General features: G+C 37.6%; 1 protein-coding gene across 5 annotated transcripts; it reads left to right on the top strand.

The window, feature by feature from the left end:
• Positions 1-5,306: 5,306 nt before the first annotated feature.
• Positions 5,307-19,641, top strand: LOC140693732 (N-acetylated-alpha-linked acidic dipeptidase 2-like). Of its 5 annotated transcripts, XM_072957423.1 has the most exons (12): positions 5,307-5,429; positions 6,918-7,003; positions 7,285-7,332; positions 7,471-7,591; positions 8,886-8,951; positions 9,832-9,895; positions 11,245-11,312; positions 13,273-13,404; positions 14,755-14,862; positions 16,732-16,842; positions 17,225-17,286; positions 19,511-19,641. In XM_072957423.1, the coding sequence occupies exons 3-8, from the start codon at positions 7,289-7,291 to the stop codon at positions 13,318-13,320; spliced, it is 411 nt and encodes a 136-aa protein (XP_072813524.1). In that variant the 5' UTR covers positions 5,307-5,429; positions 6,918-7,003; positions 7,285-7,288; the 3' UTR covers positions 13,321-13,404; positions 14,755-14,862; positions 16,732-16,842; positions 17,225-17,286; positions 19,511-19,641. The 5 variants fall into 5 exon arrangements, 4 of the variants coding, with proteins under 4 accessions (XP_072813524.1, XP_072813525.1, XP_072813521.1 ...); XM_072957424.1 differs by lacking the exon at positions 7,285-7,332; XM_072957420.1 differs by having other exon boundaries at positions 7,285-7,591.
• Positions 19,642-21,453: the final 1,812 nt, after the last annotated feature.

The following is a 21,453-nucleotide window of genomic DNA, read 5'->3' as shown; positions in this document are numbered from 1 at the left end:
GATAGCTGGCAAATGTTATAAACGATTATTCCCCTTAACATTTTTATTTGAATCATTTTTTGCTTACTTTTTTCTCCATTATAATTTTATATTATACTTAAAATATAAAGACTTATGATTGATAAAAATTCACTGTTAAATCTTTTATTTGTAAATATTAGAAAAGAAAGTTATTTTTGCTATCTCAACTTTTTTATAATTTTCTTTTAATTGTATCTGTGTTATTAACCATATAATAATCAATAATGCAAATTGATATAAAGTAACATGCATTTACAAAATCAAACAAGTTAGACGGAAGTATCATTTTAAGAATTACTTTTATTTATTGGCATTTATTTTGAAATATTTTCAAAATAGACGTGATCCTTATTTTGTCTACCTGTAGATTCAATACCCTTTAACATAGCATTTATATAATCATATCGTACTTCTTAAATTTTAAAAAATGTATCCTTTTCTTAGTATTTATATTTATTTTTTAGAATAAATATATAGTTACCATTCCTTCTGATTCTTTGAATGTCTTGGTATTACTTTGGCTTAACTACAAACATAACAACATTAGTGGTAACACAATTATAGAATTATAATATTTTTTCTTAAAGCTTTATAGCTATTTCCATAATATTTGGTGGCTAGTCAGTCTTTAATAGAAGAAGACAAGGCTATTCTTTGTTTTCTCTATAGAAGTAATTTTGTTTTTTGTTTTTTTTCTGGTCCACTTTTAAATTTAACATTTTGAAATAGATATAGATATATATCTATTTTGCATTATAATTAAGCTTTAAACATGGTATATTCTTTTACTTATCTTGATATGCCTATTTCCCTGCCCTGGGAACAAATCTGGATATCCAACAGTTTGGCACATTTTCTTGGTTGTTCTCTGATTGCTTAGAGTCAGGTCATACCCATGCTTTAGCTACTGCACTGGATGACTGAATTTCTAATGCTATTTCCGTCTTTTGAGCTGCAGTTTCATTAAATTTATGTATTATTTATTGTAGAAGCAAATAAAAGCTTATATTTGTAGGTAAATGGCATAAGTTTTAGTGGAATGTGGAGGTCACAATACAAATGTTTAGTTGATATAGATCTTTACTCTAAATAATGATGAAATTTTTTGATGTTAAGTTGCCTTCCTGCTTTCCTTCCCTCTTCTTTTCTTTCTTTTTGATTGGTATTTTTGGCTCTAAAATTTATTTTTTTGGCAAAATCTTATTTGAATTGATACAGAGATGAAGGATACATACACACACATAAATGTCTATATAAGCTCTGCTAAATAATCATAAAATCTGTTTCTCGAATCAATTCAAAATATTTTAAGAATGCTGCTTTCCTTGAATTAAACTTAATTCTTCTCACTTATTTATTAAGCAGCATTCCTTTGTCATGCACTGACTACAGCCTTGTTCTTCCACTAAGTAATTGTGTTTTATAAATTTGCAAGCAACCAGAGTGATTTCAGAATTTGTTAAAGATTTACAAAAAAGTGACATGATCTTAACCGCATGCTGCTATTGCCAATATGCCCGTTAGAGTGATGATTTTACTAAAAGCAATGTCTAACTCCTTCACATTCCTACAATAATGGCCTTATTATTATACTACAAAAGATGACATCTTCAAATAAAAATGTCTAACTCTATAACAATATTCCATGAATTCACTTATTACACAATATTAACAAACTACTTAAAGAATGAATCAAAACCATATAAGATATTATTTCACATGTATTGGAAAAAATAATATGATGAAGTAAATTAAATCTAATAGTGTTAAAATATTCAAAGCCTTTCTAATGATAAAAACTTTAAATATAAAATATTCTACTTCAAAAATGCTTTCAGAGATGTTATAAATGGTGAGAGGATTATATATCATATATAGTTTTCTGTTTATGAATTTGATTATAGCAATGGAACAGTGTAGTATTAAATTTAAAAAAATGCATATCATTTGAAGATATAAATTAACCTCAAATTTGGGTTGTAAATAATTTTATATTTAGCTTTCAGTTTTCTTTATGCGTTTTTATATAATTTCAGGAAAATAATTATCATATACAAATGTACAGATCTGAGTTTTTATCTAATATGTCTCAATCTCAAGAGTTCTAAAACCCCTCCATTTCCTTCTTTCCTTCCTTCCTCTTTCCTTCCTTGGTATAAAAGTTAATTGTTGGCAATATTTTATCAGAACTTATAATGTGAATGAAGGATGAAAGATATATACATATATACACACACACATATAGTGATGATCCAACTTGGAATAAATATTTCCATATTTCTATGAAAAAATATGAATGAATTTAACTATAGTATGTAATTCCTTAACATTTTTCATAATATACAGTATATGTACTTACAACTTCATACAGTGAACTTAATTGTTGAATATCAACCTTCATGCATGGAAGAGTTTTTATGTTATTATAAAGTATACTTTAATAATTGTGATAAAGGAGAATTACATGGTGTTAAGGAATTATGTTAATGTAATGGGCTTTATGAATTCACAAATTAGCTGAGCAATGAGAGTGATTGGAATTAGATAGGCAAATCCCTTGAGGGGAGTAGGGGATTGATCTGTAAAAGATTATTTCTAAGAGTGAGAATAGCATGTGCATGCCCCTGTAGCATGAGGGAACATAGTTAAGTACGAGGATTGTCAGAAGTATATCTATGATAATGATCCTGAAGGTGAACAAGGAGTGATTTGAGGCTACTAACAAGGGTAAGGCCAAATATGTAACAGTCAACATATTATAGCAGGCTGTCCGGCGAGCCGGCCCTCCGCCCGCGCCGCGGGGTGGGCAAGCGCCCCGCAGGGGTCTGGGGCTCCCAGCCCACTGCCCGGCCTCCCTGCCACATGCTATGCGTCATCCGGGGACGCCCCTCGCCAAGAGAGACCCTCAATCACAAGTCACCCGCCCTCCCCACCCTCCTCGCCGTGCCTTGCAACCCCGCCCCCGAACCGCCCTCCCGATCCCCGTGCAGTACCCCACGTCCATCGCCGGGAAGAACGGCAGTAACTCCAGCAGCCGTGGCGGCTCTTTGAGCCCAAGGGGCGAGCGAGGCAGCCATTGGCGGAGGCCGCTGCCTCTGGCTGTCAATCCCGCGGCCCGGCCCCGCCCCACCGGCGGAGCGTGGCAGGACGCAGGGCCGCGGGGACTGTCGGGACGGTTCCAAGATGGCCGCGCGCTTGGGGTCCGCAACTGCTGGCGGCCCCGAGCCCCGTTCACTGCCACCGCTGATGACCAGAGACGCCGGTCGGATCGGCGACCCCGGGGGCTGTCCCCGCGTGGCGGGAGGCCGCCATGGCGACCCTGGAAAAGATGGTGAAGGCCTTCGAGTCCCTCAAGTCCTTCCAGCAGCCGCCGCCGCCGCCTCAGCCCCCTAAGCCGGCATCGCAGCCGCCGCCGCTTCAGCTCCTTCAGCCGATACCGGCGCCGATGCCGCCTCAGCAGGCACGGCAGCCGACGCCGTCTCAGCCCCTTCAGCCGGCATCGCAGCCGCCGCCGCCTAGGCCCCCTCAGCCGGAACAGCCGCCTCAGCCGGTAACGCCGCCGATGCCGCCTCAGCCCCTTCATCCGGCACCGCAGCCTCTACCGGCACCGCCGCCCGCCCAGCCCCCTCAGCTGGCACCGCAGCCGCCGCCGCTTCAGCCGGTACCGCCGCCGATGCCGCCTCAGCCCCCTCAGCCGGCACTGCAGCCGCCGCCGCCTCGGCCCCCTCAGCCGGAACAGCCGCCTCAGCAGGTAATGCCGCCGATGCCGCCTCAGCCCCTTCAGCCGGCACTGCAGCCTCTACCGCCACCGCCGACCGCCCAGCTCCCTCAGCTGGCACCGCAGCCGCCGCTGCTTCAGCCGGTACCGCCGCCGCCGCCACCTCGGCCCCTTCAGCCGGCACCGCAGCCGCCGCCGCCTCGGCCCCTTCAGCCGGCATCGCAGCCTCTACCGCCACCGCCGCCCGCCCAGCCCCCTCAGCCGGCACCGCAGCCGCCGAACCTTCAGCCCCCTCACCCGGCACCGCAGCCGCCACCGCTTCAGCCGGTACCGGCGCCGATGACGCCTCAGCAGGCACGGCCGCCGACGCCGTCTCAGCCCCTTCAGCCGGCATCGCAGCCTCAACCGCCATCGCCGCCCTCCCAGCCCACTCAGCCGGCACCGCAACCGCCGCCGCTTCAGCCCCTTCAGCCAGCACCGCAGCCTCTACCGCCACCGCCGCCCGCCCAGCCCCCTCAGCTGGCACCGCAGCCGCCGCTGCTTCAGCCGGTACCGCCGCCGCCGCCGCCTCGGCCCCTTCAGCCGGCACCGCAGCCGCCGCCGCCTCGGCCCCTTCAGCCGGCATCGCAGACTCTACCGCCACCGCCGCCCGCCCAGCCCCCTCAGCCGGCACCGCAGCCGCCACCGCTTCAGCCGGTACCGGCGCCGATGCCGCCTCAGCAGGCACGGCCGCCGACGCCGTCTCAGCCCCTTCAGCCGGCATCGCATCCTCAACCGCCATCGCCGCCCTCCCAGCCCCCTCAGCTGGCACCGCAGCCGCCGCCGCTTCAGCCGGTACCGCCGCCGATGCCGCCTCAGCCCCTTCAGCCGGCATCGCAGACTCAACCGCCATCGCCGCCCTCCCAGCCCCCTCAGCCGGCACCGCAGCCGCCGCCGCCTCGGCCCCCTCAGCCGGTACCTCCACTGCTGCCGCCTCAGCCGCCTCAGCCGGCACCGCACCCGCCGACCCCCCAGCCCCCTCAGCCGGCACCGCAGCCGCCGCCGCCTCGGCCCCCTCAGCCGGCACCGCCGCCCTCCCAGCCCCCTCAGCCGGCACCGCAACCGCCGCCGCTTCAGCCCCTTCAGCCGGCACTGCAGCTGCCGCCGCCTCAGCCCCTTCAGCCGGCACCGCAGCCGCCGCCGCCTCGGCCCCCTCAGCCGGAACAGACGCCTCAGTCGGTAACGCCGCCGATGCCGCCTCAGCCCCTTCAGCCGGCATCGCAGACTCAACCGCCATCGCCGCCCTCCCAGCCCCCTCAGCCGGCACCGCAGCCGCCGCCGCCTCGGCCCCCTCAGCCGGTACCGCCGCCGATGCCGCCTCAGCCCCTTCAGCCGGCACCGCAGCCGCCGCCGCCTCGGCCCCCTCAGCCGGAACAGCCGCCTCAGCAGGTAACGCCGCCGATGCCGCCTCAGCCCCTTCAGCCGGCACCGCAGCCTCTACCGCCACCGCCGCCCGCCCACCCCCCTCAGCCGTCACCGCAGCCGCCGACCCCCCAGCCCCCTCAGCCGGCACCGCAGCCGCCGCCGCCGCCGCCTCGGCCCCCTTAGCCGGTACCTCCACTGCTGCCGCCTCAGCCCCTTCAGCCGGCACCGCCGCCTCAACCGCCACCGCCGCCCGCCCAGCTGTGGGTCAGGAGCCGCTGCACAGACGGTGAGTCCCTGCGGGCCCCTCCCCAGCCCTGCGCGGGTCTCCGTCCCTCCCTCGGCCTCCCACGAAGGCCCCGAAGCAGTCCGGGCCCCACGCCTCTGCTTTCCCGGCTGCGAAACTCGGGAAGGAACAGGGCTGTGTTGTGATCGGGGGCCGCGCGTCCTGTTCGGCTTCCTCTGAGCCACTCCCCACCCCTCTCCTCCTCTGGGCCAGGTGTAACATTTTGTCTTCCTTTTTCAACTGACGGTTTAAAACAGTGTTTCAGATAACTGTCAAAACACTGTACATGCAAAATACTAGGTTAACTTAAGGGAAGGAGTAGGAGAGAAGGGGGAAAGGAGCGAAGTTCACCGGTCACTTCTGCGGGGGAGGGTTAAGTGGTCACAGTGGTGAACGCGTAACTGCTACATGGCCCAGTGCGCTTACCATCATAGTCGTTACTGTTACTAACCCCAGACAGTTCTGGTATTAAGGAGGCATGACCACAGAACATGTGCTCATTGAGCTTAATTTTACACAAACAGTAAGTTTTCCACGGAATCAAGACAGGCAGTAAACGCCAGCTGCAGAGGACAGCTTGTGCAGGGCTGGAAAAGAGCATGGCATGATCAGAACTTTAGTTTGACTGGCTTGAAATGTAGAGGGAAAGGGAAACTTCACACTGATGAATCAGAGAGGAGATAGCTGTTTTTTATTAAACTAAAATGGTTGAATGAGCCTTGTTGATTAATGATTTGCCTTAGCAATTTGAATTTGGATTCTGCAAGTATTTTATAAGTTCTGTAAGAAGCTTGTTTTAAAATTTCAGAACTCTTAAGGTATTAGAAGTTCAGTTTTATTTTATAAGAATTTTTAAAAAGTGTTTATTTAACTCAATTAGAACAGAGTTCCTTTAACATAGGAGACTTTATTATCTCATGTATTAATACCCTCTAGAGGTACACAATGAAAAATGTGATTTATAAACAGATACATACAGACACAAGGAAAACAGAGCATGTAGCTTCAGTAACAGTTTAAGAGAAAAGTCAGAAACAGAAATCTTCCCTGGTCAAAATACCAAAAAAAGCACCTGGGGCTTATATCCCTTAATTGATTTGAGCTCTAAATGGACAAATACACATTTTTTTTTAAAAAAAAATTGCTAAGAACAAGATTCTTTTTCATGTTGAGTAATAATTTTGGAGTTTAAATAAATACCAACAATAGAGCTATGAGGGAGGAAAAATATAAAATAGTGATTTTTTTATTTGATTTCACCGTAAGGTGCATTCTTAAATACATAGGAGACAACTGTCATGATTTGCACAACTCGCTTGCAAATAGTTCAACAGTATTAACAATGATTGAATTTAGGTGGTGGGCATATGGGAATTTATCATCTTATTAAACAGTTTTCTGTACTTCTGAGACTTATAATAAAACATTGGAAGGAACCTGTTAGACATAATGCTCTATGTGAAGTAATTTGTTCCCTTTGTGAAATTCTAGGAAGGTTAAAATGCATGTTCATAACTTCAAGAAAGTCACAAGCATTTATGATGTAATCAGAACTACCTGAGGATCTGTGAAACTTGGTGAGTTGGTGAATTTTTTAAAATGTCTTAAAACATTTTGTTTTTACAAAGATTACAGGAGTAAGAGAAGGTAAATCTTAATCAACTCTTAATATTTTTTTCCTGGTTGATGTGATATAATTATATGTGGGGAAAAAAAGGTAAATTCTAAAAGGAGACAGTACCTTGATGGTTTTCTATGGAGGAAACTCAAGCAGGAGGAAGTTTAATTTAAAAACATAAATTACTGCACTTTATAATACATTCTAAGTTGTCATTCTTTTGAATGCCTTCCTTTCCAGACAGATGTGTTATTCTGGGAGATCATCAGGACTTCTGGGTATTTGGAGGTATTGACCTAACCAGTGGAACTGCTGATTTATAAGAAGTTGTCCAGAATTTTGGAAAACTGATTAGTAGAGGTAAATAATGTTTCCATGGCAAGTGATGACAGAAAGTGACTTCAGTGAATTTTCCTTTGTTTTTAGGCAGATGTACCTAACCATGTATGTTAACAATGATTTCAAGCTGGAGACTGAGAAGAACTGCCATTTTTGCCAGCTGGGATGCAGAAAAATTTGGACTTCTGGGTTCCACAAATGGGCTGAGGTAACTAAGACAGTAAACATATCTTCTTGGTCAACATGTATCTCAGGGTAATCACAGATGTGTTCCATTACCTGATACTGTTTTAAATTGGATAAAAACAAGAAAATTTAAGAAATAGAGTTTGTTTTTGCTTTTACATCAGTTTGGCAAAACAGAACAACCTCTTAATTACTAAGCACAAACCAATTTTTTCATTATTTTTAAAATATTTTAGTTTCTATTTATATTGGTTTTGTGATAAGTAAGTAAAATCTGTAAGCTCAGAAAATAGTCAAACCTAGGAAACTACTTCTGACAAGTGAATTAGCCTATTGAAAATCTGATTTAGATCCTTGGCATTAATTTTCAAGTTTTTACAGTTTCCTTGGATTTCTTCTATCCAGGAAAACAACATGCTCTTTTTAGATGACTATACTCTGATTATAGTCTCTCCTTTATGGATTCAACACTAAATTGTAACCATAGGTATATTTTACCATTTACAAAAGTGCCTGGTTGGGAAGTGTAATACAATGATTTTGTAAATTGAATTACTCTAAAATTTCAAGGATTTATTTTTAATTCAATTATGATTAATTTTCATTTGTCACTGGCTCTTAATGCTTTATTTTAAAGTGTCTCTCATAGACCCCCTTCTTTCATCTTCTTCCCTTATGCTCTCTGTCCAGTAACTCTAAGTTCTTACATGTTCAAGGTAGGCTTGTGTATTTTTTTAAAGGCAGGCGCACCAAAAAGCACTTTCCTGTGACTATCCTCTGTTTTGTTCATTTATGAGTCCAAATTTTATAGAATTGATTTAAAGAATGTCATATCTTTCTTATTATTGTGAATGGTTTTTAAAATGCTTTCCTTCTGACTCATTTCTGCATACTTTAAAATAATAATATGAATCAAATAAGTATGGGAATAAAATCACATTTACTTGTATCACATTTGATTCCATTTATATGGCAAAGTCTTATTATTATGTTGTTGTTATGAACATGCATTTCATAATACACTTATTTAGATGAATCAGAGCTTATTCATTAAGGTCATTTACTTTTAGAAATATGTAATTTCTTGTGAACACATGTATATAGAAATACATGTGTCTTTTTATAATTTAAGCAGCTTAAAATACAGATAAAATAAATCCAAGATACAAGATAATATGCCTTGCATTAATTTAAATTCATGTGAGTTAAAAGACAATTTGAATATTGTTTCCCATTTTCTACTAGCTTCTTGATCATATTCAGCAGCACATTTACCTTTACATATAATTAAGGAATCTTTTTTATTTCTACTGTAGCTCTGTCATAATGGAAACTCTGCCACAGAATCAGCTGTCATCTATCCCATGTGGTCAAGTGCAGAGGTGAGAATTCTCATTTGTGGGATGACCACTCACAGCTTTAAATGTTTTTACTGTAACTGCTTTTATAAGGTAGCAAGCTAGAGAGAGAGAGAGAAACAGAGAGAAGAAAAGAGTTCTCTCTGCATATTCCCATGTTGTGTGATGGCATTAGTCTTCTTCTGCTGTATTTTTCTAGAATGTGTGTGCGTGTGTGCATGTATGTGTGAGAAATGTCTTGTCTTTGTCCTAATAGCCACTCTTCTCTCCCTCGAGTTTTTTTCTCTATCCTCCCCTCCTGTATTTTTCTTTTTCATCAATATCTTCTCTTTCAAAAAATTCTTGATAAATCAAATTTCCAACTTCCTCACTTTTTTTTTTTTTTACATTTTTATTGATTCATAATCATTTTACAGTGTTGTGTCAAATTCCAGTGTTCAGTACAACCTCACTTTTAATATGGTAAAGTTACTTGGATCCCCAACATCAAGGGATCTCATACTTTAATGTCTGTAAGGATTTCCAGAGACACCTTTTAAAAATACAGTTTTCCAGGCCTTACTTTGAGCAGTCCTCTTCCAGTAGATCCAGGGTGAGGCTGAGCATCTCCGAGCCTTCCCCCTTCATATTATGGTGCAGGGGATCAGGGGCAGTTTTCCTCTGGGTCTCCCTGCTGTTGCTATGAACAGCGGCTACAGCATCACTAATATTTTTCTTTCTTGTTTTAATTGCATTAATATTATCAACCAGTTAATAGCATTTTCTTAAAATTATGGTCAAAAGCATAGGTGTTTGATTTATAATGGTATCTGCAAACCACTCTTTTACTGAATTAATTTGTTTTGCTTGTATTTCCAAAATTGTAAATGCTGTGAGTTAAGTGACTGCTTTGCTTCAACTACAGGAGAATGTGAAAACACTCCAGGAGAGAGAGGTTGCATATATCAATGCAGACTCATACACAGAAGGTAAATTTTATTTCAGATTGTCATTAAATAGTATACCAGTATTTAAGTCTATCAACTCCAACTCATAAACTAGGATTATCCTCTTTCTATGAGATGCCTCAATAATACCTCCATTTCTCCATTTTACCAGAGAGAACATTATTATGATTCAAATGAATCAATATGATTCATAACTAAGCTATTGATCCTAATTTCTTTAGTATATTTACCATTTGCCTATCTTGGATTACTACTTAAAACTTTAGTACTTTTGACATTCTTCCTGTGGAGCTATTTTTAAAAGTTGGGCTAAAATATTTCATACAGAAATAGTTCCTGTATGTATTGGAACAACTCTGAAATAAGCACCCACTACAAACTTCCTTTTGACCCTGACATGTGGCATGTGCATCTGTAGGCTTTCATCGTATTATGGTTATTTCTAGGTAAGTGTCACAGGACACATGTTAGTTACTGACATGCTCTAGTCTAAAGTCTTCATATTGAATTGAATAAATGAATAAAAACATGAACATTATGGCCTTACCACTTCCTTTGCCAAAGACCCCTAGGTACTGCTGCCGTAATGAGCAATGACCCTTACTTTTACTGCAGGAGCTGCAGCCTTAGCAGCAGAGTCCACCTCTGCAGTCTCCTATCCTGAGTGTGTGCTGCAGCCTCTCTGGCTCCTGAAGAGTTATTTCCACCTTGTGTTTTAGTTTTAGCCAGACTGTCTGCCTGTCTATTTATCTCCCTACCTATCTGTCTATTCTAAAATTTTATTTATTTCTTTTTACTGAAGTACATTTGATTTGTAATATTAGTTTCACGTGTACAGCAAAGTTACTCAGTTATATACATATACATATACATATGCATACATATACATATACATATACATTGTTTTTAGATTCTTTTCCATTATAGGTTATTATAAGATACTGAATATAATTCCCTGTACTATACAGTAGGTCCTTGTTGGTTATCTGTTTCATATATAATAGTGTATATCTGTTAATCCTGAACTCCTAACATATCTCTTCCCTTCCCCCTTTCCCCTTGGGTAACCATAGTTTCTTTTCTATGTCATGAGTCTATTTCTGGTTTGTAAATAAGTTCATTTGTATCTTTTTTTGTTTGTTTACATTCCACATATAAGTGATAGAATGTGATATTTACCTTTCTCTGTCTGACATACTTCACTGAATATAATAATCTGTAAGGTCCACCCTATTTTTAATTCTCCAGGAATGATGCCTTGAATTTGAAATCTGTTATATATTGTTTATAATTAGAAAATAAAGTTAGAATTAAATACAGGTTTGTAGTCCATTTGGAGGTATTAAAATTCTCTCAGATTTATTTTGCAGGCAATTATACTCTCAGAGTTGACTGTACACCCCTTCTTTTCCAGTTGGTATATAAACTGACAGAAGAGGTATGTAAATAGATCTGTTGTAATGATTTCTGATGAGTAGATAAATCAATAACTTTTGTTTTCTAAATTACTAATATTTAAACTGGTGACAGACATAGCTGATTTGTATAAACAAGAAATCAGAACGAGCTTTAATACACTACTTATGTGACATAACTATGAGAACAGTAGTGCTAGTCTCTGTTCTAATAATAGTTCCTAATAATTGTATACATTTGTTAAAATGTGCAGGGTCTATTGTTTCATGGGGCAGAGTCTCTTTGATATAACAGAAAGAATACTGAGCTGGGTTGGGGAAGCCTTGGCTGTGAAGATTGCCTTGGCTATTCATTCATTCATTCATTTATTCATTCAGGAAGTATTTATTGTGTGGTTACTATGTATCAGGTCCTATGAAAGGAACTCTAGCAGCAAAAGTGATAAAAGGACAAGGTTACTGAATCCAAATACTTTGTAATCTAGAGAGGCCACAGACCTGTAAATGAGGACTCATACTTCACTTGAATATTGGATACTATATACAGTGGAGGACAGTTGCAGAAGAGAGAAGTTAAAATCCTAGGGTAGCTGGTAGGTTGGAAAGCATTAGAAGGTGTTTAGAGAAGGATTAGTGGTTAGGCTGTAAAATGGAAGGATGTGAAAGCGGGGAGAATGTTTCTCCTCAGAGGACACAGGACCTAATAAAGATGTGGATGTGTGAAAGAACATTTCCTGACCTCTGGGTAATGCAATATAACCTCAATGTAAGGTGTTGGTGAAAAAGCTGGTAAGAAACAGGGCCTGACACATAGGCCTAAATGTTCATAAATCTGGTGATGGTGAAATTAAAGAATCTTTAACAAGGTTGTACATTATCATTTTTATTCATTAGAAAAATTACTCTGTATCAGTGCAGTGAATACGTTAAGCTGTAGTAAGTCTAAAAGCAAAATGGAAATAATTCCACATACTTATTTAGTACACAGGAATTTATAAATACTAGTTATTGATGTAAAAACTACTCTGAAAATGCTACTGCACTCTGAATCTCTAAAAATTATGTGATCTACTCATTGAGTATATGTGTGCTTCATTTAAATAACCCCCATTATAGAATTTAACTGTAGAAATGTTTCTTTCAAGTAGGTATCACTTAGATGACAGTGGGAAGTAGATGTCACATCTCTGTGGTCCTGTTTCCCAATCGCCCTTCATCTTGCCCTGTCCTTTTCACTGTTAGTGTCTTTAACATATCATCCTACCAAGTGAGCATCCTCCCATGCCCATCACAACGCCCACCATACTGGGAAGCTTAGGTCCTTGATCCTTTTATTGAAATGTCCCATAAAAACATCTAAAAGCACGCTGAAAAGACAGCCCTTGTTGGGGAATCCTTCTCATGAGATACATTTACTCTCTGTCCTACAGAGGAGGCTCCTGCCTTTATAGGAGGGGTAGTAAGAATTTTAGGGCCAAGAAGGAGAAGCTTAGGTCTATCCCCTTTGTACATTTATTTAATAAGTATTAAATGTGTAAGTGGTTACCATAGTGACAGGATAAATCAAACATAGTTTCTGCTATTAGTGTGTTACCTGTGTAGCCAGGAGAGACTATGATCAAGAATTTTCAAATCCAAGATAGAGATTAAAATCACCAAAGGGTATACAGATAAAAGTGTGGGAAGCAAAAAATAAGTATCTTAGTTTATTATTTTACATGTTGGAATTAAACAGCCTGCTTAATGGGAAATTGCAAACTTTTTTCCCATTCTAAAGCCTCTTTTACATTAATTTGAATTTAATTTTCATGCCACTTTAGATACAATATATTTGACTTTCAGAGTTTTTGTTTTAGGTAGTTTTTTAACAGTTTAACTGGGAAATTAAAATGTGTATTTAGAAGTTACATTATCAGGATGAACTAATTAATTGTCCAGAAGAGAAGAGTGAGATTTTATAATCTTGTTTGATTTGATTGTCAGTGGAAGAATCAGACATCATTCATCTGGAGAAATGCTATTGGTTGCTGAGGGCTCAATCCCAAACTGGATGATTTGATTTAGAGACATTTGGCCCATTGGCTTCACCACCAATTCGTCCATCTCTGAGTGAAGGTGGGAATCCTTCTATTTTCTACAAATGTTCTTTGCTAAACACCTGAGCCTTGTTCCACCTTTGGAGCCTTGTGTAAGTCGGTTTACCTTTCTGCACTTGAATATTCTCATATATAAAATCAGTTTGACCAAGACAATCATTATGAAAGTGTGCTCCAGTGTGGTGCCTCAGCATCTGGTGCAGGGTCAGGGTGGTGGACACTGAATAGGCAAAGCTCTAGCTTCCACACATGACCCCACCTCTTCCTCAGCTGAGGAGTGTCTATTGTATTTCTTTTATATAGAAGAAGGTTCCACTGCTGTATACTTCCCCCACCCTTAAAAAATTAAGAAACCACTAGACCATCTCTAAGGTCCCCACTTAGCTCTAAACTTTTCACTACTATATATATTTTAAATGAGGTTTACAAGGAGCAGTTGTGGGTGATAATCACAAAAACTGTATTTGAAATCTGAAAGCTTGGGTTCTTCTTCTGATTCAGACCTTTTTAAAAAAAATTTCTTACTTTTAGCAAGTCATTTAACTACTTCTTAGCTTCAATTTTCTGCTCTTTGAGGGCACAGAATTAGATTCTTGAAATAGACAGTCTGTATTCTTCAGGTTTCTAGTGTGTTTTAGAAATATTTATTTGTTAGGGGAGCTAGAACAGACAGGGTTTCCACTTCAGCAGTGCAGTTATGTTTTTACCTTTTTATAATTAGAGATTGAGAAATCATTTCATTTGAAAATAAAATGATTCCATTTATTTTTTAGGAAAAGTTTAAAAACCAAAGGATTAGATTATAAATTGCCCTTTATTTCTGAAATTTAATATATTTAGTTATACAGATTAAGTGGTACAATGAAGACTGCAGTACAGAATTTCTGTCTCTTATAATATAGTGTGTTAGTTTTCTTTGCTTCATGAAGGAGCTGTATGAATCTCATTAATAACAACACAGTATATCTTTGATAGAGTTCAACTTTTCTTCTTCTTTTTTCCTTTTTCTTCTTAGTCTTTCCAAATTAGGATAATTGTGGTCTCTGACATTTTTCCAGTTAAATTTTTAAAATACATTTTTATTTTTTACATTCTACAATCACTTTTGACTTTTGGAATTAATATAAGATAGAGACAGGTATGCAGACAAAACCAAACACTAAATGATAGTATTTTCTTCTAGGAAGTTAAATGTTGGTTATAATTATGCCAGGGGGTGGGGGAAAAACTTCCTAAGACAGTGGAAACTACTGATAACTTTTAAAAACTAAATCAGTTTATGCGAGTCATGCCTCCTTTCATAGGCATGTCATTATTAACAGAAAGTTTGTTGGCTGTGATTTATTCTGTCTGTGTTCCTATTTTACAGGTTTATTTAATGCTTTTGGTGAAAATCATGACAGCCACATAGATTTTAAGGAGATATCCTGTGGGCTATCAGCTTGTTGCAGAGGACCTCTGGCTGAAAGACAGAAATGTAAGTGTGTTAAACATCACAAAATTTGGAAGCTATACAGAGAAAAAAATTAGCATCCATTCATGTAAAAAATCATCTGATTAAGGCTTGAATTTTCATCCCTTTTGCAAATAGCAATCTCTTGCTAAGGTTTTACTGACGTCAGTGTAAAGGTTCAATCATCTATTCTTTTTTACTGTGGAGTAATTTAAGATCTTTGTTATTAATAATGGTTGATTTTCCAGATAAATGTACAATTCATGATAAATGAACTACATCAGTCATGATGTGTTTGAAAATGTTAAGCATATAGAAAATATTTTCTGGTAGTCTATATAGAAAATTTGTCTTGCTTAACTTGAATTTCAACTTATTTTCTATCACTGTGTATATTGATATTTTATTAGCAAAATTAAATTTATGATAAAACAAGTTTATTAAATACTAAATTTATCTTTTAAACCTATCTAAAATATTATGGCATAATTTATAAGCATATTACATTCCTAAATCTTAACCATATTTGTTTGGGAAAATGCAGCAGTTTACATTTAATTGGAACCTAATTCTTACATATTCACTAGGGTCATTATCTCTGCATCTTTCTAAAATACAGCTTCACAAATACTGCATATTTTGGGTATGATACTTAATAGTTCAATATTCTTTAGTAATGTTGTACTGTGATGCACTCAGTTAACTTAATAGCATAATTATTACATGGGTGTGTGAAGTAGATAATTATTTAATCTTAAAAATTTAGATTTCTTTTATCTTCCCTGATAGTATACCATTACTCTAACCTGGCTTTGTGATAGATTATTTGTTCACATTAAAGTTCTGGTATTAAAGAGGCTGAAGTCTTTGTTTCTCAATTGAGGTTGTTGTCTTAAATTTTTTTTTAATTTATTTTTTTGCCAGTGGACTAGTGGAAGTTAACCAAATAGACTAACTAGCAATTTTGCTGATATTGATGTTAATTAGCAAAGTGCTGATATTTTGGATTTTTAGCTTGTTGTATATAAACTTCATTGAAGAATTGAAATTGTTCTTAGGCAAAAATATTGGGTGCACATTAATTACATTGGAGAGGCAAAATCTTTATACAGTCATCTCTCATTATCTGCTGAGGATTGGTTCTGAGACCCCCTCAGATACCAAGTCCATGGATGCTCATGTCCTTATGTAAAATGGCATAGTATTTGCATATAATCTATGCACATCCTCTTGTATACTTTAAATCATCTCTAGATTACTTTTAGTACCTAATACAATGTAATTATTTGTAAATACAATGTAAATGATATGTGAATAGTTGTCAGTGCATAGCAAATTCAAGTTTTGCTTTTCAGAACTTTCTGGGAAAATTTATATATATATATATATATACATATACATATATACTTTTGATCTATTGTTTATACCTGTGAATGCAGAACCAATGGATACGGGGAGCTGACTGTACCAGCTTTTTGTTGATTCTTAATGTAGATGGAATATTTTCAGCATTGTAAGAATCAACTCTGAAGTGATCAGTTATAAATATTAGAAATTAATTTAAAAGCTTGAATTACCTTCTCAAAATCTGTGAGATATTGTATAGTAACTTGTCCCTTCTTTTTCAGTTTGCAAGAAATTTAACTTTAGATTTAGATGAAGGATAGAGTTCTCTAAGCTGGCTAATTATATAAGGAGAGAGACTTGTGAAGTGTACAGGAATTCCTACAAGTTCAAAGGACTTTAATGACACAATCTCCTCCAAATAAGAACTTAATCCAGAATGTAGTTGTTTGAGGAACTAAGTAATTTCACTAGGGCAGGTTGTAATAAAATGTATTATACTTCAGAATATAAAAGTAATTTTCCTCCATAAGAGTTTCTTTTCTTTAGTTTGCTTCAAGGTATTTGATGTTGATGGTGATGGAGTTCTCTGTAGGGTTGAACTGAGAGACACGTGGTTGCACAGAGGTCTGGAAGGACAACTGCACCGATGATACCCTGGTAAAGTCTGATTGTATACATCTTCTTGCATGTAAACTTCCAACAGGAACATAGAGTGAAGAATTTTTTAAAAGAGGTTGAGAAAAAGATTTCTTACTACTTCTAGGTTCTATATTATGCTACTCAAAATATTCATAGCCAAAGATGCAAAATTGGGAAGAGAATTTACCTTAGAAAATTTAATAAACTGAATGTATTATGTAAAAAAAAAAATGAAACCACTGGAAAATTGTCATAAATTTTTAAGGTAAACAAGCAATCTATTTCTGGAATTAAAAAAAAACAAAACTTGACCGAAAAAATATTTTATACTTCAGCTACTGTCTAATAAAAATGATACCTTCTCTTTCCTAACTACTGATTTGGGTTTCTGGTTTTAAAGGAATTACTTGTGGATCTATCCAACATTGTAGAGACACATAGAATGCACATGACACCACAAAGGTGAGTCTAGCAGAGACTAATTTATTCTTTTCTAAAAATACATTATATTCTGAATTGGTATACATACGTTACATATACATACTTGAATCTCTTCTGCATCATCCCTGCTAAATGCTTATTTGGACCTGTGGTTACAATAACTCCAAGTTGTCCCTAAGGAAAGCCCATTCGACCTTTAAACAACTCCATTAAGTGTTATTTACATAAAAACATTATATTTTATAAGCTAGGCATTTTGTAAAAATTAAGTAGAGACAGCCCTTGCCATCTGTAGTTTATAATCTTTACTTCTCCCAGTTTAATACATTATGGTAAGACAAAACTTATATTGAGCAAAAGAAGCCACAATAAAAGAACACATTGTACAATTTAATTTATATGAAGTTCTAGAACAGAGACAGAACTAATGTTAATAAGTGTTACAATAGTGATTTTGGAGATGGGTGAGTTAACTGAGAAGGAGCATAGGATATCTGGGATGATGGAAATTATTTTTCATCTCAATCTGGGTGGTGTATATAGTTTTTAAATTTTTTTTTCAATAATATTGGTGAGGGTCTGTCCTAAGTTCTTTAATAGCAGCCAGAATAAGTGTATAATAGCAGAAACAAGCATGTACTTTACAAAGAATAAAGCCTTGAATTTTTTTAGTTTCAAAATATTTATTAAAGATATTATAATAGGTTTGCCTTAATGTCTATGTATCCCTGTGAAACTGAAGATAATCCATATATGTGAGACACATATGAGTTAATTTGACCCTTTCTATTCAAATGTTGACATGTACCAAGTTGCAAATGGTAGGATGTAGACCATAGTGGCCTTACACAGGCTTAGAAAAATAAGTAACATTTTTTTCAATCACAAATCCAGAAGAAATCATCATAGTCTTATTAACTGACACTCAATAGAAATAAATAATAGAAATGAATTTTTCAGGGCTTGATCTTTGTTTGGCAATTCAGATAACCGTCTTCATTTACTTTTCTGCCCAAAACTAAGGTAGCCATTTCTATTTGGTATATATGAAAACAGAAACACAGGAAAGTTTCTATTAGGAAATACCTTATGTAGAGATACAATTTCCATCGCCTTTCTTCTGGGTGTTTGATAAGTATGGAGGTTATCATTGCTGTCTATTTTTATATAAGACCGAGTTTCTTCTTATGGCTGTACTTTTGAACATTAAAAAAAAAGATCATTTAGCTGCTCCATCTCCGTGTAACCATAATAATGAAATGGTAAAAATTTAGAATAGATTTTGGACCTTTCAACCAAACCTATTACCCATATTCACTGGTGACTAGACGGTGACAATATTACCCATTATTTTGTACCATTACATTGGTGTTAATATACTTCAATGGAAGTTGCATCATGAAAGCCATTAATTACCATCACAGTGCTTTAAAATCTTTTCTTGTAATAAATGGTAATATATATTGAATGAATACATGAATATCATTAATAGTAAATATTATTAAATATCTTTAAATAATAAATCATTAGATAATAAAAATATAATTAAGTAATAAACGCTAAGAACATTATTATTCATCTAGGATTGTTAAGGTGATTGTTCAAAACATGAAGTAAGAAGCATTTGGTTATATTTTTGCCTGCCAAGAAATATTGTCTACTGTATATAAATGTAATTTTTGGTACACTTTGACACCAAAAAAAAAAAATACTGCTTTACTCAACTTGTGAAAGTAATGTTACATTTTATTTTGAGGAAATGTTAATATAGATACTCATTTATTATATATATTTAGTTCTTTTAAATCTCTTAAGAAGTCTAATAATATTGCCAGATGTTTTAAAGATCTTAGAAAATTGTTAGGGTCAAAGGGCATAATCCAAAGAGTTTGGAAAAATGCTTTCAAAGTTAGTAAATAGTCCTTTTTCTCTACCCAGAACCTTTTGTGGGTTCTGTTAGTAAACTTCACCTTGAACCAGAAGATACTGTGAGTTATTTCCCAGGTCTTACTGGAGGAAGATTTTTGGTGATAAATTGCCCACGTTATGAGTGACTACTTCAGAGTTTGGTTACTTTTGAACTTATTCTTGCTGGCCTACTTTCGGATGAATACACAGCATCTACATTAAATCATTAGTTTTCTTTCAGACAAATGACCATTGCAAGTTTAGTAAAACAAGTTTAATTCAAATAATATAAGAAAATGAAGATTTAAGATATTCTTAAATATTGTTTCTCTTTCAGAATGGCCATCTTAACTCTAGAAGAATATCAGATCTGGAGTGTGAAAAATGTTCTTGCCAATGAGTTTTTGAATCTACTTTTCCAGATATGTTTAAGGTAAATGACAGAGACCGAGGGCAGTGGTACCAGTAGTTCTACATCTTTTCCATTATGTAGTAGTTAGACAACTAGACTACAAAACCATATATTGCCAAAAGAACTGCATTAACCTGTACACCACCAGCAGATGGTAAGTTAGAGCGTGCGTGCTTCTTAGAGTCACAATGTGCCTGATAGGAAAGTAGAGTATAGCTGATAATGTTTATCTTAATAACTCATGATAGAGCAGATTGTAGACACATAGAAAAGCATTTAAAATGTAAAAGCCATTATAATTTGCTATTTTTCTTTACTTTTTTTTTAAGACCCTCCCTAACAAGTAAGGCAGTGTGGACAGAGACATAGATCATAAGTTGGCAGCTGTAAATTTTTCACAAAGTATACCATCTTTCCAGTTAGGAGGTTATTTTAGATGCAGAGCTGTTTCTTAATTTTCTTTCTTTCTTTCTTTTTTTCTTTTTTGTAATTTAATTCTTTAGAAGGTCCAATAAAGATTGAAGGAGAAAGGAGGAAAGAAAAGCTGTCAGGGGTGAACATGAAATCATAAAACTTGCCAGATTTTAAGTATTTTTCCAGTTAAAGTAGTTCTCTTTGCTCCAATTTAAAGAAACAACTTATAGTTTCCCATTTTTCATAATTCTTCAAAAATATATGTTGATTTAATAGTATTTTACAGGGGGGAGGGGTGTGAGTAGGGACAGACTGGAAGTTCAAGATTTGTAAATACTGACAGGTATATATAGAATAGATAAACAAGCTTATACTGTATAGCACAGGGAAATATATTCAAGAATTTGTAGTAGCTCATGGTGAAAAAATATGAAAACAAATATACGTATATTCATAAAGGACTGAAAAATTGTGCTGTACACCAGAAATTGACACAACATTGTAAATGGACTATAACTCAGTTAAAAAATAAAAGATATAACTGTTAGAACACTATAAAAAAAGTAGTATTTTAGATTTTTTTTTATTTTATTCTCCTTTTCTTATAAAAGCACCCCTATGAAGATCAATAAGGCTTGATATCTTCATATCTATCATGATCCTCCATTGTGAATACAGAGTAACCTGCCTGTGGCACAGCTATGTTAGAATAAATGAAAATTGAACTCTTCCTGACAGCTAATATCTAATGTATATTTAAAGCATATGAAATCTGATAAGCCTGTGATGCCCATTTAAATCAATCAGTTGCTCCACTGTCAATTATCTGCCAGGATCTAAGTTGATATGTCTTTATAAAATATAAATACATATAAAAATAATATAAACCTACTATAAACAGAAATGACTTGGTTAGTAATATGAAAATTGAGCAGCTATTTTTATCTCATTTAAAATGATGCCCTCAATTACTTTAAGTTATCATTAATTATATAGATATTTTGACCACTGAAGTTTGTGTCTGAGTCATGTTGCAGCTCTTACATAGCAAAGCATTTTGAACTTTTATATTGCCTTTCCTATTTTCTCATGCTTATCAGGGACTTGCATAGGCATTATTTTTTCTATGACTCTATAAACAGATGTATGCCTGAAATTTTCTTTTGTGTCTCAGTGTTTCTAGCATTATATTACTGACAGATTTTTTATTGGTTAGCAATCTAATTTTTTTCTTGGTATATATAGTCCTTTCAGTCCTTTCAAATATATATATATATATATATATATATATATATATGTAGTCAGTTTTCAATTTTGTGTCAATTTCTGGTGTGCAGCACAATGCTTCAGTCATACATGAACATACATATATTCATTTTCATACTCTTTTTCACCATAAGTTACTACAAAACTTTATTGGATATAGTTCCCTGTGCTATACAGTATGAACTTGT

This window comes from Vicugna pacos, unplaced genomic scaffold (assembly GCF_048564905.1).
Source record: "Vicugna pacos unplaced genomic scaffold, VicPac4 scaffold_20, whole genome shotgun sequence".
NCBI lineage: Eukaryota > Metazoa > Chordata > Mammalia > Artiodactyla > Camelidae > Vicugna > Vicugna pacos.
The sequence above is the reverse complement of the archived record's forward strand: the minus strand, read 5'-3'. Positions and strand labels throughout refer to the sequence as shown.

What these genes read in the sequence shown, in the direction of transcription:
- LOC140693732 (XM_072957420.1), top strand. Translation starts at nt 7,412, where the DNA reads ATGTTTCCATGGCAAGTGATGACAGAAAGTGACTTCAGTGAATTTTCC. An exon ending in CCATGTGGTCAAGTGCAGAG is followed by an intron (nt 8,952 to 9,831) that starts GTGAGAATTCTC and finishes CTTCAACTACAG; the next exon opens with GAGAATGTGAAAACACTCCA. An exon ending in TATATAAACTGACAGAAGAG is followed by an intron (nt 11,313 to 13,272) that starts GTATGTAAATAG and finishes TTTGATTGTCAG; the next exon opens with TGGAAGAATCAGACATCATT.